The 23,141-nt window shown below is 43.5% G+C and overlaps 3 protein-coding genes across 6 annotated transcripts; 2 read left to right on the top strand and 1 right to left on the bottom strand.

Annotated features, from left to right (window-relative positions):
• Nucleotides 1-1,743: 1,743 nt before the first annotated feature.
• LOC129596583 (uncharacterized) lies at nucleotides 1,744-6,002 on the top strand. The gene is made up of 3 exons (XM_055493910.1): nucleotides 1,744-2,597; nucleotides 4,510-5,319; nucleotides 5,611-6,002. Exons 1-3 carry the CDS (start codon nucleotides 1,986-1,988, stop codon nucleotides 5,761-5,763), a joined length of 1,575 nt encoding a protein of 524 aa, XP_055349885.1. The 5' UTR covers nucleotides 1,744-1,985; the 3' UTR covers nucleotides 5,764-6,002.
• A 4,449-nt stretch (nucleotides 6,003-10,451) lies between these two features.
• Nucleotides 10,452-13,237, bottom strand: LOC129596552 (putative per-hexamer repeat protein 5). Of its 3 annotated transcripts, XM_055493869.1 has the most exons (4): nucleotides 13,099-13,237; nucleotides 12,581-13,034; nucleotides 11,699-12,054; nucleotides 10,452-11,380 (listed from the first exon to the last, which is right to left on the bottom strand). In XM_055493869.1, the coding sequence occupies exons 2-4, from the start codon at nucleotides 12,765-12,767 to the stop codon at nucleotides 10,691-10,693; spliced, it is 1,233 nt and encodes a 410-aa protein (XP_055349844.1). In that variant the 5' UTR covers nucleotides 12,768-13,034; nucleotides 13,099-13,237; the 3' UTR covers nucleotides 10,452-10,690. The 3 variants fall into 3 exon arrangements, with proteins under 3 accessions (XP_055349844.1, XP_055349843.1, XP_055349845.1); XM_055493868.1 differs by lacking the exon at nucleotides 13,099-13,237 and having other exon boundaries at nucleotides 12,581-13,049; XM_055493870.1 differs by lacking the exon at nucleotides 13,099-13,237 and having other exon boundaries at nucleotides 11,699-12,036; nucleotides 12,581-13,049.
• Nucleotides 13,238-13,404: 167 nt separating this feature from the next.
• On the top strand, nucleotides 13,405-15,919 carry LOC129596561 (uncharacterized). Of its 2 annotated transcripts, none has more exons than XM_055493887.1 (3): nucleotides 13,405-13,733; nucleotides 14,087-14,824; nucleotides 15,263-15,919. In XM_055493887.1, the coding sequence occupies exons 1-3, from the start codon at nucleotides 13,682-13,684 to the stop codon at nucleotides 15,310-15,312; spliced, it is 840 nt and encodes a 279-aa protein (XP_055349862.1). In that variant the 5' UTR covers nucleotides 13,405-13,681; the 3' UTR covers nucleotides 15,313-15,919. The 2 variants fall into 2 exon arrangements, with proteins under 2 accessions (XP_055349862.1, XP_055349861.1); XM_055493886.1 differs by having other exon boundaries at nucleotides 13,407-13,733; nucleotides 14,087-14,899.
• Nucleotides 15,920-23,141: the final 7,222 nt, after the last annotated feature.

Raw genomic sequence — 23,141 nt, 5'->3', positions numbered from 1 at the left:
GCCAGGTTTAAAATCCCATGCTAGACTGTCAACCTAGTCGGAAATGGGCTACCTGCTCTGATTGCAATTAAATTAAATTAAATAAATCTTCAAATTTAGAAATGATTATTCTGCAAACTTTTCTTGGAAGTTCGAAAGAGCATGTGGAACTCAATTCAAAAGTCTAAGAATTACACCTCAATTACCGTAAATAAGAAAACTCTAAATTCTTTGGAAATTACATAGCAAACTGTTTCTCTATACAGAGGACTTACGGCTCCTTGTAGCTTGTCGGTGATCATAGAGGGAAATCATGGAACGAGGGCCACACGATGGGTCGACGGGATATTTCGAAACAACGCTGGATAAAATTGATAGATGGTGAAATGTTGGACTTTACTGTAACGGGGCTTTTCGTATGAACGTAGAATATGTTTACATCACCTTACCCACCATACTCCAAAACATCATGAATAAAGTAAACAACTTTCGAGTTTCGTAGACGTATGGAGTATGCAGAAGACAGTCAGTCAGCCACTACGTGGTCTCCCCACCAGCGTACTGCATACTATGCCCAGTAGAATTCACTTCAATTCAGCCAAGGGAACTTGTAGTTGCGCTGTTTTCAGAACCCGCATTACCTGCCTGGGAAGACTCTGACTGTCATCTTGGTATCTAAATGTAGAGAATTCATTTCTCGACATTCCAATGCCCAGCTAGTCCGGAAGAACGCCAACTGTGAATTTTGAAATGCGTGGCAGTATCACAGTCGACATATTAAACACCACTGTCAAGAAGTGTCAATCGAAAACGTCTTGCCGTAGTCAGGGCCAGGATAGGCCCGCCCTCAAGCTCTGACTCTGACTCTGACCGCTCAAACTCTGACTCTGACTACTCAAAGTCTGACTCAGACTGTCCGAACTTTGACTCTGACCAAATAACCTAAGAATAATTTCAGAGACCTAAAAAACCTAAGAAACCTGAGAAACCTAAGAAACCTAAGAAACCTAAGAAACCTAAGAAACCTAGAAACCTGAGAAACCTAAGAAACCTAAGAAACCTAAGAAACCTAGATACCTAGAAACCTAACAAACCTAACAAACCTAAGAAACCTAAGAAACCTAAGAAACCTAAGAAACCTAGAAACCTAAGATACCTAAGAAACCTAAGAAACCTAAGAAACCTAGAAACCTGAGAAACCTAAGAAACCTATGAAACCTAAGAAACCTAAGAAACCTAGAAACCTGAGAAACCTAAGAAACCTAAGAAACCTAAGAAACCTAGATACCTAGAAACCTAAGAAACCTAAGAAACCTAAGAAACCTAAGAAACCTAAGAAACCTAGAAACCTAAGATACCTAAGAAACCTAAGAAACCTAAGAAACCTAGAAACCTAAGAAACCTAAGAAACCTATGAAACCTAAGAAACCTAAAAACCTGAGAAACCTAAGAAACCTAGAAACCTGAGAAACCTAAGAAACCTAAGAAACCTAAGAAACCTATTAAGAAACCTAAGAAACCTTCAGAGTCAGAGTCAGACTTTGAGCGGTCAGAGTCAGACTTTGAGTTTGAGTGGTCAGAGTTTGAGTGGTCAGAAGCAGAGTCAGAGTCAGAGTTGGAGTCTGGGCCGTGATACTCGAGAGTTCAAGTTGAGGTAAAGGCAGACAACCCCCCACGGAGTGACGCATACGTTCACAAGTCCAGATAACTTCAACTGGCTGCAAGTCACCGTTATCACCAAAATGCAAACCGAAGAGACATTTTTTGTAAATCGATATTCGCTGGTGTGGTGATCGCCACTGATCTGTGTACTAACTGATGTTATTTAAAGTCAGCCCTATTACTTGTTGAAAGAAGGAAGGCAATTTTATCGCAAGCGGTTTTGGTATGATGCAATGAACCTGTGCATTTTCCTTGGGGCTGCATATATATGACGCTACCTCATGTTAACTGCATCTTACGATTAATTGGGCGCATGAGATTGAGCACTGCCTAAAAAAGGTGCGATGCATGTGTACGGAGACGACGAACACCCGGTGCACGCGTGGAACGCCGTTGACGTCCTGGTCGATGGACTCCTGCAGCACGGCGAAGTGATTGGCGTCGCCAATGGCGGCCTGATCATTGATTTCCGCTGTGCTGCACAGCGCGCGCAGTTCGTCGAGTACGGCCGTATCTTCCGTTTCAGCGACGAATACGATTTCGTATTCACAGCATATGTGATGCAGATTTTGCTGCGTCGCCCGATCGACGGTGCGTGGATCTGGTACCCGGGGGAGGTTTCCTGCCTTACGAGCTATATCAATGAGGCTTTTGAATACGTGAAGGTGCAATTACCCCACGGGAGGGTCTTGGAGCTGGTTCCCTACGGCCAGCTGCGCCCCCCGCCCACGGACAAGGAATATGAAGGTAGCCGCGTGATGGAGGATGATTTTGTGGTCCGATGTTGTCGTCTGCCGGAGGTCTGTTGCTCAGGCGGATCGCAGTTAGTGAAAGAGCTGTTTAAGTGGCACCTGACGCGACGCTTCCCCATCGTGTGTATCGCATTCTCCTCGTGCACTCAAACACTAGACTATCTGCAGCGTCAGGATGCCAGTCCCTTGAAGGCCCATCAAGTGGTAAGTAGTTCTTAGGTAGTAGAAATCCTTGAAGATTTATTTCGTTATATCAACACTAAAAATATAATAATATAATTTTGTATTGGCTTACTTGGTGGTAGTTATGTAATATCTATTAATTCTTTGATTGTGTAAATATTCACAATTTATTTTGTTGCAAAAAACTTGAATTTTTGTAAATTTAAAAGGCCAAAATTTCTGTTAAGTTGATTGTTGATACAATATCAGGCAGCGGTTAATGATATACATGTAGTAAATCGTAAGAGTCTTACGATTTACGGTAAGACAGATAAAATTGGAGAAAAAGTTTAATGGCATTGTCGTGCACCAGGAGTAGTAGAAGGTCCTAAGAAGAAAACCTAAGGAAAACAAAAACCTAAGAAAATCCAAGATCATAAACGAAACACCGGCCCGGTACACGGTGTCAAAAATGGGATACATACACTTAAACTTTCGCTTTCTCGCACTCCGAATCACATTTTTGTAATACTTTATGTCGTTCTAAAGCTAACGATTTGTATACATTGCTCTGAAAACCGTTTGCGCGCGCAGAATCCGTTTTTTGCCAAGATAAGGCGTACTAAAATGGGCGAAAAGTTTAAATTTTAAAATTCATTTTAAACTCGGAAAAAAAAAATGCTTTAGATAATTGGATCTGATATTGGATCACTTTCGACTTTATGGCCATGTGCCTATTGCTGCAAAGTTTCAAGAAGATCGGGTAATAACCAGACTTTTGGTATCCAACAATGCATTTAAACTTTTCGCCCATTTTAGTACGCCATATCTCCGCGGATGTTGCGCGCAAACGGTTTTCAGAACACTGTATACAAATCATTTACTTTAGATTAATAATAACGTGTTACAAAAAGTTAGTTTAATGGGTGATTCACAAGATTACACGATTGTTTCAAAACAAATTCCGCACATAAGCAAATCTACCAATCTCTAAAAACAAAACAAACAAGACTGACGAAATTCCAAAAGACAGAACCCACACATGCTACACAAACTAGGTCACTGGTTGAATGGCCAAACGCAAAGCGTTGAATTACTAGCCCCAGATTACATCGTGCGTAACAAGCAAGAGGTCCGGCTCCTGACTCCCACATCTCATTCATCCGTTCAAAGGGCATGGAGGATTTACTAGCCAGGGAGTTCGCGAAAATGACTACAGGCAGTCACCAGTAATGCGAGAGCAAGCAATGAGGGTTCCAGGGGCCAGCAGGGTTCCAGAATGCAGATCCACGGTTCTCAGCAGCACCAGACACGGAAAAAACGCACATGACACGTCGGATGCACGCAAAAAAAACGCACATGACACGTACTTGCTAGGTCACCGGTCGAATGGCCAAACGCAAAGCGTTGAAGTACTAGCCCCAGATTACATCGAGCACAACGTCCAGAGATCCCACGCGGTCCGTCCCCATGACCAGCAGACTTTTCCCCGCAGCTCCAACTCCAGCCTAGCAGGGCTCCATACACCAGACGGGAAGACAGGGCGACATGTGATAACAGTTATGGGCTTGGGAGTATCAAGAAAATGTGAGAAATGCACTCAGGCGGGACAGGGTGAAGCAGCGACAAGTGGTAATGAAGGCGCGCTTGAGTAGCGAGGAGACGTGCGAATCAACTCCGTCAAATGGTTTGTCCCTGCCAGTCTAGTTCGAACCAGAAATGGCAGGGCTTCTTATTTTATCAAAAAGGTTGACCAAAAAACACTAAACTCGCAGGAAAAACAAGAGCTCTAGACAAAGTCTGTCCAGAGAAAAAGTAGAATATTTTAGGAATGCTCTATCTAAAAAAAGTGATTCGGAGCGCGGGAAAGCGAAAGTTTTAGTGTATGTATCCCATTTTTGGCGCTATGTACTGGTCCATTTTCCTTTACTTACCTTAAAGTGGTTTGTTGTAGGAAAGCGTTTACGCCTGGGCGCAAACAGAAGAGGCCAGTGGCTGCACGTCAACGGCAGCGCAAAAGATATTTCGTCTGGTTCGCCCAGCGAACATCCATGCAGCCGGTGTGACGGATCCTACTGACGGCGCTGATGAAGCGCGCCTGCTGCTACCAGTTGAACTGCTGGTGGAGGTTTTCCAGTCGCTGGACTCCATCGACCGCTTTCGCTGCCGTCGTGTCTGTCCCCTGTGGAACGACATTCTTACCACGGACGCGTACTTCTCCGATGTGCGCGTGTCGCGTGAAGACGCGGATTATGGCGGTGTCAGCCATGTGATAGTGCGTATGGGCACGGCTGACTTGTTCTGGCTACCAGCGTGCTTGCTGAAGTGCCTTAACAGCACTACGAAAATGGTAGTTATTACCAAGCTACCCTTACATAGGTGCTTTCACACACGCAACCTAATCAACGATATCCTGAAAAGAAACCGCATACGGGCGCTCGTATTGAGTGACTGCCGTTTCGGCGAGGGAATGCAGTTTGTCTGGGTTCTCGACAACTTGGCTGAGTTGATTATGGAAATCCGGCAGTGCAATACCGTCATACTGAAAAACTGCAGTGTCGGCGATGAGAATCTACGGGCCGTTGTAGCACAGCACGCATTCAGCAATCCGATGTCGCAGGAAGAGGTCTTGTGGCAACTGTGGGATCTCTGCGAAAGTTGTCTGGTTCTCAAGAAACCGTTGGTTGGATCGGCACTGGCGGAAAGGATTGCTGAATGTGCTGGGCACAAACGGGACGTAAAGATGGGCGACAAGATTGTGGAGGTAGGTCGCCGTCGTCCTTTTCTTTGGGGGTGCGCCATGAATGGGTAACGTGTTGGAGAGGCAGCCTCTCTCTGTAAAATCGTTCAGTAGACTGTAGAACCTTTCAATGCATTTTGTATGCTGCGCCGAAAGCTTAGTGGTGCCTCTCTCGGTCTTTGAGTATGGAAGTTGTGGGTTCGATTCCCCAATTGGCAGATTTTTTGCGAGTCTGTGCGAGCCTAGCCCAGCCCTTGCAAGGGTTGACAAGAGCTGCAGTACTGTCGAATCGTGAAATAATACGAATACTTGTAGGTCCTCAACTATTACCAGAGTTTGGATCCCCGCCCGACCACGCACTACCGCCAGCGGGAGTGGACGGTATCCACCTTGTCCGAGCTCGATGTCGGCAAGCTAACGGTGCTGACTATGACCGCTCTAGGTAAACGCATGGATCCAGCCAAATGAAAAGACATACGGATTGCCTCCATATTTGTCGCTTCTTGCTCAGTTCCTGATTTGTCGGACGGCAATTTTTTCTATATATAGACGGGCATCCAGTAGAATTCTCGAACTGCTTCCACAAGCTTCGGTGTTTAGGTTTCTAATTTCTCATTCAACGATCCTGGCAGATTCCGGGCCCGGATGGCATATCAGAAGTCTTTTTTTGCAGTTATGCCTTTTTCTATAGATTTTTCTTGTTTTAATAAATGGTCACTTCGCTGCTCCATGAGCATGAGATTTCCTGGCGCATAGTTAATTAGCTATGCGCCCCGAAAATTCCTGGCGCATAGTCCTTAGTTTTAGTTTGTATAGTGATTAATCTGACTATTGGATATCTGAGTTTAAGTGTAAATAATGACTTACACTTTAATACCGATTTACATGTATACTGCGACATAACAGTCAATCATTCCACTACAGCCATTACTGCACAATCAAGAGTAAATAAGTGTAAATAGTATTATTTTTAAATAAGTGTAAATAGTATAATAGTATAGATTAATTAAGTGTAAATAGTATTTCCCTGTACAAGTTCAAAATAAAATTAATTACACCACACGCGAGACATCAGGGTGGTTAAGTCGGTGTTTTTATCTGTAGAAGAAACAAGAATGCAGCGGTTGACATATTATACTGTACAGGAACTGACGTTGAACTGCTTCGCTAACGTTTCTTTGCAATTAATTAAGAATCGTGTTCGTTTATTGTTCACCAAACAACAACATTTTTCGGCACCTAGTGGCTTATTTGTTAACGAGGAGTATTGGGACTAAAGTTTCATACATAATCGAGCCTTAATAACTGTGCGCGGTAGTCACAGTAATCATAGTGCGCGGCAGGCTGCTGCAAAATAGCCGTTGTGCCGGTAACTAGCGCTAAATCGCTGATCCTAGGGCAAACGTCCACAGGATAACCCGATTTCACGATGCAGCAGCATTGCATTCCCTAAGGATTAGTTGACGGAGGTCAGGCAACGACATCATGAAGATTACGGGACACACTATGGGCTGCAGTTCACTTAATGTGAAAATCCAGAACATGACCGTGGGGTTTTGAACTTTGGCTAAGACAGGCATGAAGACTACGACAGGTGTCCAGCATACGTGTCCAGGTTGAACTGATCGACATCAAGGATCTGTTACCGCATTACAATCTCAGGAAGCCGAAACGAATCCAAGCCAGAGCGAAACAGAAAATCGGAGAAAGCACGCTGGCCATGCGGTTAAAGAATGTTTTTGAGCGGATTCAAAAAGTTAATTCACAGATACTCAGTGTAAGCGGTGTTAGCTTTTTCAAGTTCGCTCTGAAAACTATTGATCTGTCTAAATAATCTCTTCTGTAATTTTTCGCTGCACTTTTTACCGACCAGACATTGAAGTCCTGTTAAACGGGTTGTCTGCTCCTGATACATGAATGAATGGATGAATGAATGAATGAATACGAATAAGCTCGCAGTCATAATGTTCAGCAAGAGGAAAGCGTTGCGTTCTGGTTTCGCTTGTTGGGTATTGGAAGGCGTCGATGGTGTGTCGGGTTCGGCATTTTGTTATCTACAAAGGTCAACGCTGTAAGATTTGGGCTGGTTTAGCGGTCAGCGAAATGAAGCCATTTGGTCGGCTATTCGATTTATCGCATATTATAGTCACTTTAAGTATAAAAGTGTAAAAACCGTTGATATATATACACGCAACATCCAGCTGGAGCGTTATGTGTGAAATAGAATTCAAACAAGTCTAATCGAAAAGTCTCATTATGCAATACGCACCTTTCTTCTTCAATTTTACAAAAAAAGATAACTACTCTAGAAAATGGCAGGGCTAACGTTGCTTTAAAGACTACAGCTTAGGACGAAATGGTCGCATACCCAACTTCTCCACATTCAGTACGATTTACGAATGCAGCGCAGTGCACTGTACGACTGAGTTCAAAATATCCGTTTCGTACAAGTGCACTGCAGCGCTTGCGTACAGAATGCTGGGTATGGGGCTATGCGACCATTTAGTCCTACACTGTATCTGTGCAGTGGCCATTTGAAAACTGGAGTCAGTGTTAGAGAAGGCCTTGCTTACCGGCCTTCGGCAAGTTAGATTGGCGTACTTGCCGGCGTTTTCGTAAGCGCGTCCGGCGAATGTAGAAAACGACGGGAGATTGCGCCAGGACTATAAATACGACAACGCCGATCACCGCTTGAGCGACATACGGCCAAGCGTACATTTTCGGCGCCTTATAGTTCATCATGCGCCCGGCTACCGTTTCCGGTCGTCGGTAGAGCACCGCATCCACAACAACAGCCGGTACAAGCGTCAAATGAGCGGCTACGCCGCGCAGACCCGAAATGACAACGACGACATGGTTGAATTGTGGCGCTGGTGATACTGCACCGGGCAGATTGCCGCACAAAACCGACTCACCGCAACGGCAACATGGGCGAAATACCTGCAGAACGGAAGGACATTGTCGGAATAGATCCAGAACATGCACCAGGCTAAGCCCCAGCACCACACCGGGAAGATCGTGTTGATGATTTCCAGCGGTCCAAAGCACAAACCGTATCATAAATTGCAGCTCGACAGCGTAAAGTTGTACACATGAACGGAAGAAGGCGGAAGTTAGTGAGATGAAATACCAGTAACATACCGTTTAGCGCAACTGTCAGGATTATAATCGCTAACAGTGTGATGCCACCGAATGTCCAGGTGAGCGGACTGGCGGTATCAGTTTTGATGGTACGTGCGACTTTACAGGTTAGCTCTCCGAACTATTGATATTTCGGAAATCCAACCAGTAGAATCGCACAGCCGAAAAATCGAAAAAAATAGTAACAAGACAAATCGATTTGTCTTGATGGTGTTTTTTTTACCTTTCTTGCTGTACCGAACAAGCGCCGAAGTCCCGTTAACCGGGTTACCTGTTCTGGGTGTAATAATAATAAATAAATACAATAATTATTATAATAGTGATGATAGGATGGTGGAAATAGGCGCTAAGCGGACAGGGTAGGGTTGGGTAGTGGGCCTTACAGGCCCGTACGCTGCCTCCGTAGGTCCTTTAACAGTGTGAACGTTATGACGCCACATATATGGGGCGTCATAGACCAGCATGCAGATGTCAAAACTGGGAAGCCTTCAAATGTTTTCCGGCGCTGGCAGCCGGATACGGCACGATACAGTCAAACGCTTGTTTCCGGTGGCGGTAACTCCCCCAGCGCCCTCGCCGTAACCGAGCCGACGCACCCGACCACGCACCAGTCGCCATCGGATTCGGCGGCCTGGTAGCGACGAAAGCATCGCTGCGGCGCATGATCAACAGCAGATCAACAGTACTTCTATTGATGAGACAATCTTTCCGGTTGTCCCGAGTACCACAACCGGCCAAACCATTTCAAACGCATTTCATGACAGCACGTGCACCGATGCCGTTTAGTGAAAGGCTGAAAGCCGTATAAACAACAGCAAGGTTCATCTTAAAGTCCCTGGTATGCATGCACAATGTTAGAAATTATTTGGAAAATAGTAAAATTTAAAATTACTTGCAAACTCATGACCCTTGTTTAAAAACATGATTATACTGTATCTGGACAATAATACGGCGAATACTTTCTTTGAAATAAATGGGAAATTCAGAAATTCTACTGGAAGAAATAGATTTGTTGAAAAATTAGAAGAAAATAAATCGCAAATGCAGTTTAAAATGGAAGAATTAATTTCCGAACTTGGAAACGAACTGAGAAATTAGATTGAAATTCTAGAAAATGATTTAGAACTAACTTCTTTTGATAGATATTGCCAAACCTGGGTAAGGTTGCTTTCTAAACTGTTTTTCGGAATTCCGAGAGAGAATTTTTAGGTTAATTTTGAAAGTGAATTTAAATAAATTAGATTGCAAATCACGCTGCCATTGAAAATTAATTGTGGAACTGCGTCCAGGTACTCAGGACTTCCGGCTTACAGTCAGTGATCCTTTCCAGACAGTTACGGGAATCTGTACTAAAATTTGTGATCTTATCAGACGGCAAGGAAATCGAAATCACGGATCGGGGAGATCGAATGAGCCAACAATTGTTGGCTCCTTGTTGGCCAAGCATTCGCTTTCTATGGCGCTGTTTCGAAATATCTTAAGATATTTGGAAGTAGCTCCAGAGACAGAGAATGCTGGTTCTACTCTGTATCATGCAACCGCGTGGTTAAACAATTGACTAGCAGACGTCGGCCTTAAGTTAATAAGTGTCAACTGCAACACAACAAGTAGCGTTGAAATTTTCTACGCATTAGTCTGTCAACTACCCATATAAACGCCCAAATTCACACGAAATAAAATGAATAGATGTTGTGGAACACCATCCAGAATCGTAATAGCCACAGGAAATGCAGCGGCTGTTTTATTTTAGACATATTGAACGCATGTTCGAAGATCAGGAACGATTTTAAGAGAAACACGTTAACTGTCAACGTATGATCGGCTTTCCCAAATCAATCAATGCACTGCCTTACACTGGTTTCCCTTTTCCAGCGGCAGCACGGGAGCAACGTTGGCCGGGATGAGCAGATTAAGGGAGCAGCCGGAAGTGCTAGTACGGGAATGCTACGGGAATTTAACTATAGTGAAACGAGAGGGCGGCTTGTTGTATGCTGAGATGTCACCTGAGATTACAGTTGTCGCAGTTCATTCTTTTTATAGAGTCACTGTTGTATCAAGCGTAACATGTTAGGATCAATAAAATACTGTGTGTACTACATTCGCTGAAATTTCAAATAATTATAGAAATCACGGGTAATAAGGAACAAAAAAAATAGCAGCATCATTTCACGCACCACTTGCCGATGCGTCACCAGAGTATTGCAACTAAATTGTGCATAGAAAAACTCTTCCGATAACAACCACCAAAACCGGCTTATTTCGCGTAGCTCAATAAATTCCCGGAATTACTCCCACCGATCCCGTTCATCCCATTCATCCCGTTCATATTAAACAACGACCAGTCGATCTGTTTGGCCTTCTGCCCCTGCGACGAACCCCCGGCGGAGGCGGCCCCCGAAATATGGAGACCCTTGCCGGACGCCGTCCCGATGGAGTTGGAGCTGACCGCCGTTCCCTTGCCATTCGTCACCACATTGCTGTTCTGCCCACTGTTGGCCGTACCCTCCGCCGCTCCCGCCTGGCCTTGAGCGGCGCCGGTCCCCTGCGACTGCCCCTGCGTCTGCTTCTTCAGACTGGTGCTGTTCTTGGTCCCGTCCAACCCGGTGACCTGGCCGTTGGTCAGGCCGGTGTTGGTGTTGGTGTCGGTGCCGGCGTAGGTCTGGTCGGCGATCTGTCCGGACGCCGCGGCCTGGACGGCGCCGTTGGTCAGGACGTTGGTGCCGGTACCCTGGCCGAGGTTGGTCGAGTCCACGCTGGTACCCTGTTTGTTGGTCTCGGCGACCGTGTTCTGGTTGGAGGTCACGGCGCCACTGCCCACACTGCCGGTGCCGGTCGCGGAGCCCTGGTTCGTGAACTGCGATTGGAATTGGTTTTGGAGGCCCATGTTCTGGTTGCCGAGGAATAGGCCGAAGGATGGGAAGCCGTTGGATTGCATTTGACCTTGCTGTAAATAAAACCATACGCATAAGAAACATGAGAAACCTAAGGAACCACACATCTAAGAACCTAAGAATTCTAAGAAAACTGCACGTATAAGAAACCCAAGAAACCTAAGAAACCGGAAGTCTAAGGAAACTAAGAAATCTAAGAAAACCCAACAAATCTAGGATAGCACAGGCTTAGGAAACCCACAAAAGCGGCCCGTATAAAAAACCTAAGAAACCACAACGTCTAAGACACCCGAAAATCTAAGAAACCGGAAGTCCAAGATATATAAGAAACCTAAGAAATCTAAGAAACTTGGAGTCTGAAAGTCACTGACCTTCAAACCGGTATTAGCGCCGGCCATCTGCTGGTTCTGTCCCTGGAACTGCCCCTGGGTGCCCACCTGGGCGGCACCGGTGAGGGCACAGGTCGTCCCCCTGCACTGGTTCTGGCTGCCGCCCTGGGAGACGGTGCGACCGCCGGTGGTGTTGGTGTTAGAAGTCTGGGCGCTGTTGATTTCACCGGTATCGGCGCTGGCGTCGCCGGTGGATGCTGACTGGCCCTGGGTCTGACGCTGGCCGGCCGTCTGCTGGTTCTGATTCATGGCGGACATCCCGAAGCTCATTGGCTGCCAAGACATGGGTTGGAATGTCATCGGCGCAGGTTGGGGCTGAACTGCAGTTACCGGTATTACTGTAAATGCCGATGCCCGCGATATATACAGGTTTATATAATGCAATATCCCTATTAATAATATATATCCCTATTATATATCCCTATTAATTTATTTTTTAGCCGTATTTTTAATCGGTTATTATTTTTCCATATTCCTGATTGTTGTATACATTAAGCTGATTAAACAAACACACAAAAAATTCAGATCGTATGACGATGGCAAATCACAAGGAACTAGTGCGTGTTTTACTCGTATAAATGTTTTTCTTATTTCGAATGGAATTATTTTAATGATTTTTATACAAACACGTTTTCGAATCACAAACGGATATATAAAAATTACCAAAATAGAAAGGTCTGAAATTGTACCGTATAGGCGTATACTATGATTAAATACATAAATTAACAACTAATAAAATTAATAAGCAATATTAAAATTCAGAAGTAAAGAAAACGTAAATATACGTCAAAAAATAAATAAATTTAAATGAAACGAATTAAAATTTAATTAAACATAGACATAAAACCGATTTTCTGTACTCACGTGTCCGGCTGATGGGAGCAGGGGCGTATCCGTCGCTAGGCGCGGCATTATAGGGAGCGGACACTGGCGCGGGATTGTAAGAAACGGGCACCGGCGCCGCGACCACAGGGGCTGCCACCGGAACGCCATATTGCGCTCTCACACTGATTAAGCAAACGAGAAGTAACTGACACACCACGGATAACATGATTACAACGGGAATACTGGAAGCTATAGGAAAGACTGGGAAATAAACTCCGCAAGTTCTATTACACAGTTAAAAACTTTGTCGTTTAGCGCAGCAAATGTTTAACTTGTCACACGCAAAGTGCTTAGGAAAATACACAGGTTTCTTGCCAATAATATACGGCCACTGCGCATAATCATACGACTGTACAGTGTGCAGTTGAACATACGGCGCGAGCCGGTTTATAGCCACGCGGCCGATTCCAGTGAGGTAGGAAGTAGCAAGTCGCTGAAAAAACATAACAACCAATAATTAGCGCGTATAAACAGCGCACACACAGAGAGTAATATACCTGCTTCTTCCTGGTAAAAAATTCATCAGCGCTTAATAATATTACTAACAGAAAGATACGTGTGACGAAACAACCGCTCTGACCTTCGCTGCACGCTTTCCGCGCAAACCGGAGAGAAGACGGGAAGCCGGTTTCGGTTGGTTGATTTCAAGCTTATTTCAAGCGAGAGTTCTTACACATTATAGATTATGCATTCGCCCCTGGGGCGCTGCTTTTCCGGTGGCTTTGTTGCCGGTTCCGTTTTACCGGGTAGACAGCTGCATAATGCAGTGATTACCGTATAATAATATTTTTATACAGTCTTGTGTTCCGATATTAGCGCCTTCTATTCAGCGCTACCTGGAAGCCAATTGCGCCGGTTGTTAAGGAGGTATTGTTGGCTGGCGGAAGCGTTCGACGTACGCGTCACTCCTGTGGCTTTGTTGCCGCTGCCGCGACTCATAACTGAGATACACGAAACCCGGTCGCAGTTGAATATTTATTCTATGTCAACGCGTCGCGATAATCAGTCTCGTTTCGCCGCTGAATAATATTGTTCTACCTTATATTTTTCCAACTTCCTTTTTCCTTAATCGAATTGAACATGGCTTGCTTTAGATTTGCTACCATCCTGTTAATCGTGGCTAAAGTTTCAGGTAAACATTTTTCTCATAAATGTAAATGCTATTTTACTCTAGAAAATATACTGTATGTACAATATATTTTTAATAAACTACGCATAACGGTTTTATTGCGCCCCAAAAATATATATGCAATAATTTTTTTATTTTTACTAGAATTTCATATATAATTTATACTTTACTAGAAGTATGTTTCTATTTAATTATGCATAATATTTGTTCTGATTTTGAAATATTTGCGCAATATATTTTATTATAGGCATAACGTTTTGTCCGCCCCGAAAATATACACGTATATACATGTATATGCAGCGAATACTTTTATTTAAATTACTGTTGATTTAATTATAATTTAATTTTCATTCTAGAATGCCAGTTTGATATGGGCAGCTTCGGGAATTTCGGTAACTTCGGCGGCTTTGGAAGCCCCCCATCCAGCCAATCCTCCCCGCAGGGCGGTAGCCCCAATCGCAGCCCGACCGGCTTCAGCACCTTCGGCGGCTTCAACAGCCCCTCCTCCGGCTTCCCCTTCAACCAGAACAGCAATACCCAACCGGCGCCCTCTCCCGCCTTAACCGGCAACACCGGCGTGTCCACCCGCGACAGCGGCCGCAACGCCCAATCCGGCGGACAGTCCGCTATTTCCGCCGGCGCGCAACAGGGCGCGCAGACCAACAGCCGCACCCGCCCGGACGGCAGCCAAGACGAGAACACCAACACCCAACCGATGCGCTTCACCTTCGGTGGGAACGCCTTCTCCAAACCGGGAGCGGGCGGCGGCAGCGGGACGTTCCCGCAGTTCTCCGGGTCCTTCAATTTTTTCGGGAACAACAACAGCCCGTTTAATTCCGGGGGCTCCGGAGCACCCGCGCCAGCCCCGGCGGCGCCTACCTCGTTTATTCGGGACCGGGATCGTACGCCGGTGAATCGGGTGCCCTCTCCTCCGACCCAGACCAACGGTAACACGAATAACCAGGCACCCGCGGCGCAGGCTCCCAGTTTTTCGTTTAACCCCTTTGGTTCCTCCGGAAGCCCTTTTGGAGGCTCGTTCGGTGGCTTCAACCGGGCTCCGGCGCCAGCACCGTCCGCCGGCAACAATAATAACGGTAATAACACGCCCAGTCCCGCTCCCAGTTCCGGCTTCGGTGGTTTCGGTAACAACAACGGAAATTCTATTTTCAGTAAGCTTAATTGCCGGTTATTCTTACATACTTGTATATAGCCATAATTTATATTTATCCATTCATAGTTAATTTTTAATCAACAAGTTATGTTATTGAATCAATAATTTTTAAAAATTCTGAATAATAATTAATTTCCATAATTCTGTGTTGAGTTTTTGAAATACGTAAAACAATTTTGACTAATTAAGTTGGTTACTAAAATATTTTCTGAATCATTAATTTGTAAACCTTTTAATAAATTTTGGAATTTAATAAAATACTGGCATTAAATTGTGTTTATAATTTCAATGTTTGAAATTGTTTTTGCCAGATTTTAAATAAATAAATAAATAATTAATTACTTTTTTTGTTATTTGACAGACGGAGGCAGCTTGTTCGGTAACAACGGCTTCGGGAACTTTGGTAAATAGACCGAATTCTGAATTACGCCAAGGAGCCGTGCCTGAGCCGCGCGTGCGAATTGGATCCTGTTCCTAGTTGCCTGACTGTGATACTACATTTTTTCTGCATATCCGCCCACAGCCACCACGTTGAGACCTTCCCCGTCCACTTCCGCCGGCAGTGTGTCCCTATCCGCGACGACCGGAAGTAGCCCGCAAACGCTAACGCCGCGCGGCCGCTCCGACGACGCTGAAAATACAGTCCACACCGACCCCGATCCCCGGAGGGCGGGCGCCGACACCACGCCCCGGAGGCGCCGCCTACGGACAACGAATTCCGCCCCTAACCGGCAAACTTAACGTAGTCGCTTCCCTTGTTGGTCATAATTCAAAGAGCCTCTGTACAATTTGATTAAAGTATTAAAAATTGTTCTGCTGTTTTGGAAGTGCCGCGTGTTGTGGCTGTATTAATCAGCCGTTATATGTTGCCTTTAAACATTAATACACAAAATTATTAAATATTCCAGTTGTCTAGACTCATTCAACCCATAGATGCAGTGTGGTCGGCTATGATACGATGCATTGCAGAATAAGCTTGCTATAATACGCATGGAAGAAGCAGTTTCCACTTTCGTTTCTTGTGGTCAGCAGCTAATAATTGAATCTTGGAATTAATAAGTTTCACAAATTCCCCTAGTTTTTCACAACTCCTGTACAGACGAAAACAATAATCATAATACAACAAACAACCTGAAGAAACAACGAATAGTTGTTGGATAACACACTGCGCGCGGCAAACTGCAGATGCAACCGGTTTATTCTAGAATTTCTTCCACAGTTACATGTTAATTCAACTGTTCAATGAGTACCGGTCGCCTAACCAATGGGGGGGGGGGGCTTATATTCCGAGTATATGCTGTGAAAATTAAAGTAATTAAGTAGAATCTCGTAAAAATGCAGAAGTTCATTAAACTGATTTGATTTGATTCAGATTTGATTTGGATTATTTTCGAATAGCCAAGCCCGTAAACAAGCAAGTTCTGCCAGCTGTGCACACTCTGCCATGTACTTGATCCTGTTTGCGCTAGATACATTAGTACTACTCGAAACGCACTTTAAATGCATTCTGTAAGATACAGAGCCGGAAGTTCTGTAACGATTTGATACCACCCCCATACCGCTGATTGGACGCCCGAGTTAAGGTGTTCTGTATCTAAAAGGAACTCTCCTGGCTCCGATTAAGATACAAACTCGCATTTCTTGCTATGTCAAATTTATTTTTTGATGTGGATGCACAGTCCGCTGTAAGTTCAAGTCCTGTTTTTAATTTTCAAGTTTTGAGGGTGTAATTAACGGGAATTTAATTGGTTCTATCGACTCAACTTTCCAGTTCTGCTTTGTTCACTGTTTTTAGCTGCTCCGACTGTGCATGTTTGAATTTGTAATGATGGCAACAGGCAACGTCGCCATAGCCGTCAGCGCGAGAAATGGTAAAATTCCATCTAGGCGTACTTTACGTGCAATTGCCTTTCGCTTTTTCACCAGTCGTCTGATTTCTTCAACTTAACAAAACTTAAAATCGCCAGAAAAACAGAAAGGAAACTGCCACAAAATTGTTGTGAAAAATAAATCGTTGACCAATTCAACTACGGTAACTGGGCGCTTTTACAGTCCGTGGTCTCGTTGCTTTGTAGCGCTCTATAAGATTCAGCGCTGTACCATTGGTAGATTCACTTTTACAGAACTCCCGGCTCTGTATCTTACAGAATGCATTTAAAGTGCGTTTCGAGTAGTACTATTACTGTTACAAGCTGACATGCTAGGCAAGTACTCGTAGTTGCTATACTTACAGGTTATTTTCGTAAAGATTACGACTTCTCATATTTTTTTGCACCATTTTAGCTGCAGACTGCAAACACTGCATATCTGTAGGTAATAAACTTTTATAATGGTTTCCTTGGACACAGTTACGACAGCGGTTGTTAGGTATCGGCTGTGTACAATACAGTACGACTTTATTAATTTTAAGCGACGCATATCACACAATATCTATGACCTATCAGAAAAGCATTGGCAATAAGCGTTTCTTTGTCCCACTAAAACATCTGCAGCGAACAGTTTGTTGAACACTACTAGTACGTATTACTGCCAGCAGACAAAATAACTTTTATGTCAGGAATTTTTTGTATAACAAAATCAAGAATGCCGCGAAGAAGGTGACGTGTTAAATGCATATGAAGCAGGCGGCTAGTAGTGCCGGCTACGTGTTAGAATAACAGTGAGCGTCATAATAAGTAAATACAATGGACAACAAAAAGAGGTTGAACCGATCAGTAGGTCCGCGGTTCAAAAATAACCTCGCAACGACACGCTACCAGTGAAACTTGGACGCTTACTTTCTTTGTACGCTACTTCAAAACGTTCGCGCTCCGTGAATTTTGGAGTGCAACTATACAAATTGCATATCAAAAGGTGTAGAAAAAAATTCCAAACTTTTTGATACTAAACCTGCGGCTGTTTATGACGAACAACACAAATTCTAGCCATTTTGCTTTCTCGTAAGCACAGCATAGGATCTGTGCGCAAGACCGTTTGGCTTGCAATCTATGCTTAAGTCTATGAGAAAAACAAACACTGATAATTTGTTTCACTTCCCATGAATTGCCACTTATTTGGAATCAAAAATCTCGTGATTTTTTTCTGGATCTTTTGGGATATTGGTTGAGTGATTCTGTTTCGTAATTCATGAGAAGCGAAAGTTTTAAAGTAGCGTGCAAAGAAAGTAAGCGTCCAAGTTTCACTGGTAGCGTGTCGTTGCGAGGATATTTTGGAACCGCGGACCGACTGATCGGTTCAACCTCTTTTTGTCGTCCATTGTAAGTAGGCATATAAGCATGCATATGTAGTCTGCTAGAAGACTCCGTATCTTGATAGCTGATTTTAAACGAGTACTGTACAATACAATGCGACAAGAAATATGCTGAATTACGGTATTAATTATGTCAATATATGAGAGCTAAGAATGTAAATTGAAACTAGTATAAAAAGCGTCGTAGTATAATGAGAATTCATACAATTAAAAAACAGTTTACTGACAAGCAATAAAATATACGTGACTGGGTTATTTATGTACACCGTGAGCATGCCGGGTTGTCGCTGTAGTGGTCAGGCGCCATGATAGCTCACACACTGTCATGGAAAACCTTCGGGTCTCTGGCTGTTTCCCGCGATGACACGTGCCGGCCGCGATTATCCCGCGATTATTATGCTTCCTAGTCCGCACAACGTAGGATATCTTAAACACAACGCCAGTGACGCTCCCGTGTGCCGTTTTCCTCGGTTGTCACGCCCGGCGCACAAGCTTGGAAATGCAGTACAGAAGGTCGGTCGGCTCAACATCCGTTTGAGGAGTTCCCGGCATTTGCCTGCCTGTACGCGAGCTAGTCGGTGAACTATCGCCTGCAAAGCGCTGGAAGTGCGCATTGGTTCGGTCCAGTTGGCATGCTCCGCGGTGATGTTCCCAACGAATTCCGTCATGCACCGAGCATAGTCCGGATCCGAAACGAACCAGGCCGCACCGTCTTTAAAGGCGTCCAAAACTGATGCGGGAAAATCATGGGTGTCAGTTTTTCCGCTGCAGCGAAGAGCGACGGTACCAAGCAGTAAAAGCCACGATACGTTTGGCATCGTAACAGTTTAGCTCTGCAGGCTGATAGAAAAAAGGTCAATCTTCAAAATACTAGCGCGCAAAGACACCTACCGTATACGTTCAATAAAAACCAGCTAAACCCTAAGTTATTCTCGTACTGTCCGAGCTTTTGTTCTCCTATATTGCTTACTGGCTGAAAATCGTCCCATTTGATAACACTGTGAAACGTCAATTTAACAGGATGCACTGGAATCAATCTATGGCATCGGTCCTTCATCACGGTACATAACTTCTATAGTGTAGAGTTTTACATCAGACATGTATGTACAGATAACATCATGGCCATGCCTTCAGAATTACTTTTATTTCCTTTATGATTTATCGTATGATTTTGTCCATGGAGGTGTTGTTATGATGCGTTAACCAGGTTGGTTTACCGTGTATTAAAAATGTGATAAGAATGACGTTATGGAATTTGTGATTCATTTATTTTATTCGGCAATGGTGTCATTAGGAAGAAAGGAAAGGAAAACGGTCTAGGAAAAGTTAAGCAATCGTAGAGCAGCCTGATAAAAGTAAAGGAAACCTGTGGACGGTTGCCGTGTTTTTTAAACTGAAAAATGAAGTTTTAAACTTTCCTGGTATTAGCATTCATTTTTTTTATTAATTTTAAAATTTATGATGTTTGATTATACGACTATTGTACGTGTACGTATCTGTCTGTGTAAACTCAAAGGCGCATATAACCCTCCAATTTAATCCCCGCAGTAGCCAGATGCTTTACTAAAAATGTAAAATCACCCTTCCCATTGCACTGACGAACGCAATATATAAAACACACATCAAAATCAGAATAAGTAATTACAAAGTTAAATAGGTCTTTTTCTATCACGTAGCCACCGTTAGTGCAGTAACCGGCCACCATGTATCAGCAACGATATCGATACAGCATCGCAGCGTTATTTTTTGAGGGCTTCGAAAATGTCGGGGGTCACCGATACTAATTGATAACATACAGTAAGTAAATTAACCAGCGCGCGTGCGCCAACGGATGTGTCATGATTATTCCAAGGAAGAATCGTAGATAAATCGTTGGGTCGCCTGTTCACAGCTCTGTACGGGTTTATGCATGCGGGCAGTAAGTTCACTGACAGCCATTAGACTTTTACTGCTACCGCCCTGCAGCGCGTTTAATTAAAATTATTAATGGGCAATAGCCGCCAAGATAACAATGATTGCAAGCGCCGGTGCACTACATGAAAGTTAAAATTTAAACATTAAAAAAATTATGTATAATTATGTTAGCAATTATCGTATTAGGAGAGCCATTTACGCTTCTATACCTGTTTAAACATTAACATGTACATACGAGTCGATACGACCTATGCTACAATTCCGCCAAAACTGTAAGCGTACGAAAGCGCGGAAGTCTGGATTGGTGTAAAAACGATCTTCATGGCCCTGTGCGTTTTCCCTGTACATGCAAAATTTGGAGATCGGCCCATAATTAATGAACTTTTGGTACACCTGAATGCATTTAAATTTTTTGGAATTTTCTTGCAGTCATTACTCCCGAACCGGATGTTGCGCGCACGAACGGTTTTCACGCCAGTACGTGTATACAAAACCATCTGGCTACAAAATGTTATAAAACAACAGAAAAACGATTTGGGAGTGCGCGAAAGTCATGAAAGATTTCGTGCACGTACACGACACTTTGGTAAAACCATGTACCAGGTCACTTCCCTTAATTAACAGTTTTACAAATTTTTTCTGCCAGCTTCGTGGCGATTTTTTCTCACAGGAGAAATTAACAGAACACTTGGAGCGCCTTCAGACTAACCGGAATAATGATGTCATGGGCAGTTTCCCAAGTCCGGTTTCCGGTTGGCTTTTTGCGAATTATTTTCTTATGGGGACCGGTATCAATATCTCGCATTGCTTTAAAGGTGATCAGATACTTCAGAAAGTAGCCACTACTGCCATTTTAGAGTGGGAATCACAATTTCAAACATTTTTTTTCCAGCTGCAAGTTAAATCATTACGAAATCAAACCGCGGACTTCCGAAAAATCTTAGGTGAAGATTACGCGATTTTATTCCAAATTTAATAAACTACAATGGCAAAGTGAAAACTGCTGAAAACAATAATGTATACTTAATTATCAATATTTCGTGTACCCTTGTAATTCTGTTATGTAGAAAAAAAAACTCTATGTTCGAAAAGAAAGTTTTAGGAATTTTTTTTTTAATTTTACGTTGGAGTTGCCGAGTAAAATGTAAATGCTTGAACAAAAGAGCAACTTGCATATCCTATTCCCTGGAGCAGTGCGCGGAATTACACATAAAGGATAACAAAGGTCAAACTGCGCCGGAAACCGATCCAGTCGCGCGTTGAATGAACAGTCAGTAAATAGTTGTGCCGTTTAGTTGAAAGTTCATGATTTGACTGCGATCGGGGATGTTGTGATATCTAAGGGGCGGAAGGGCACACAGGCCGATCCGTCTATCCTCCCCAGCGATTACTTGACGCCTGACAGGTCAATTACGCCGACAAGCAGCCAACGCCGTCGCTGCCGTTAAACGATCAAGGAGTGTTTATTTTAATTGCACTCTCCTGTCTCCTTTTCGCTCAAAGCCCCCCAATCTCTCCACGGGATTCATCCACGGCACATTACTTGATTAACAAGGCATCAAGCAGAGCCTGTAGCAGCTTATCCTGTATTTTCTAACGCATTATCGCAGCGATAAATTCAAATTCTCGGGAAACGCCGAAGTCCATACTACGGCGCGCCCCGCCACACTATGTACGCCCTACATGCTAATATATGCCAAATCTAAACTGTAAACTAGCGATATAAATTATAAAAATAAAATAAAAATAAAATACCTTCTAAATTTCTGAATTAATTTTTTATATTGACTTTTTTCATTTAAAATAACTTATTTACAATAACAATAAATCTTCGGAGGAGTAAGTTTGTCATTGTGGTCGACGTAGTGCAGTGGCAGTCAATCACAATCGGAAGCATAACGCTAAATACATGCTATCTGCACCTTTACGTTAGAATTACGGGACATGCTTGTACACCAGAAATGTTTTCCTTTTTGCACTGGTTGCACATTATTATGAAATATTAATCTTTCTCCTTTATTATTACTTAAAATTTAATATTGAGACGAGTAAATTTGTCATTGTGGAAGTCGTAGTGCAGTGGCAATCGTCCACAGCTAATTTTTACTGTAAATAAGAAAAACGTAGAATTATTGTACTGTTCTAGTTTTTGAAAATTTTTGTCTAAGTGTTAAATGGCATTGCTTGTACAAATGAAAAGAATAAAGAAATCAGCCGAGAAAAACGTCGCGCTAAATACATGCTATCTGTAGCTTTCCGTTAGAAATTACGGAACCAGGTTGTACAAGTTTGTCGCGTGTTGTTTGTACAAGCAGGTAATTTCTGCCGGTTAAATACAGCGAAATACAGAAATTTGCGTGTTACGCCAAACGTAGTGTAGTGGCAAATGGCAATCGCCATTGCGCAAACTTCGCGCTAAATATGTGCTATCTGTACGTTTACGACAGAAATTACTGGACAAGCTTGTACACTGCGGGATTGACGCCAATGAGCGCCAGTGACGGATGCTGTTGCTGCTCATTCGGTGCCGGATGCAATTCTGAAACACTTCACTCATCATGATGAGATGGGATGGTATTAAGCGGCTATGTTCCGGTATTAAGTAGCGATGGAATGGAATGCACAGCCAAATGTCTATACTCCCTGACAAGCGCGACGTGTTAATCGAAATTCTGACACCCATCTCATTTTCTCTTATTACAAGTGCGCGCGCGATTAACTCTCTCCAGACTAAACAGATCACTATTTCCTTCTCTATCAATGTTTAACGCTCACTTTACGCGAAATTAAATCAGGCAAATGTATCGACATTCTACAAGTTTAATATACAAACGATTACGATTGGATTATTTTTCAATACACGAAATTGATGGTAATACGAGGATCATTTTTCCATGACCTTTGCGATTTCCGCTTAAGCGCTTCGTGAGTAATCCGAATCATTTAAAAGTGGTTACGCCAGATTGTGTTTTGAAGAGTATCGGGCAATCAAAATAACGAGCAATTGATCAAAAGTGAAGGTTACGAATAATGCCGTAAGAAGTGTTCGGTTTATTTGTCAACCGGTTCCATTAGG

Source organism: Paramacrobiotus metropolitanus, unplaced genomic scaffold, assembly GCF_019649055.1.
Source record: "Paramacrobiotus metropolitanus isolate TYO unplaced genomic scaffold, Prichtersi_v1.0 Parri_scaffold0000092, whole genome shotgun sequence".
Classification (NCBI taxonomy): domain Eukaryota; kingdom Metazoa; phylum Tardigrada; class Eutardigrada; order Parachela; family Macrobiotidae; genus Paramacrobiotus; species Paramacrobiotus metropolitanus.
This window is presented reverse-complemented; position numbering and strand designations above follow the sequence as displayed.

Bases quoted from the DNA above. Each gene is read 5' to 3' on its own strand.
- LOC129596561 (XM_055493886.1), top strand. From the start codon at position 13,682: ATGGCTTGCTTTAGATTTGCTACCATCCTGTTAATCGTGGCTAAAGTT. The intron at 13,734-14,086 runs GTAAACATTTTT...TTTTCATTCTAG, and splicing joins AATCGTGGCTAAAGTTTCAG to AATGCCAGTTTGATATGGGC. The intron at 14,900-15,262 runs GTAAGCTTAATT...GTTATTTGACAG, and splicing joins CAACGGAAATTCTATTTTCA to ACGGAGGCAGCTTGTTCGGT.
- LOC129596583 (XM_055493910.1), top strand. From the start codon at position 1,986: ATGCATGTGTACGGAGACGACGAACACCCGGTGCACGCGTGGAACGCC. The intron at 2,598-4,509 runs GTAAGTAGTTCT...GGTTTGTTGTAG, and splicing joins CCTTGAAGGCCCATCAAGTG to GAAAGCGTTTACGCCTGGGC. The intron at 5,320-5,610 runs GTAGGTCGCCGT...GAATACTTGTAG, and splicing joins TGGGCGACAAGATTGTGGAG to GTCCTCAACTATTACCAGAG.
- LOC129596552 (XM_055493869.1), bottom strand. From the start codon at position 12,767: ATGTTATCCGTGGTGTGTCAGTTACTTCTCGTTTGCTTAATCAGTGTG. The intron at 12,055-12,580 runs GTGAGTACAGAA...CGGCATTTACAG, and splicing joins TGCTCCCATCAGCCGGACAC to TAATACCGGTAACTGCAGTT. The intron at 11,381-11,698 runs GTCAGTGACTTT...TTTTATTTACAG, and splicing joins GCGCTAATACCGGTTTGAAG to CAAGGTCAAATGCAATCCAA.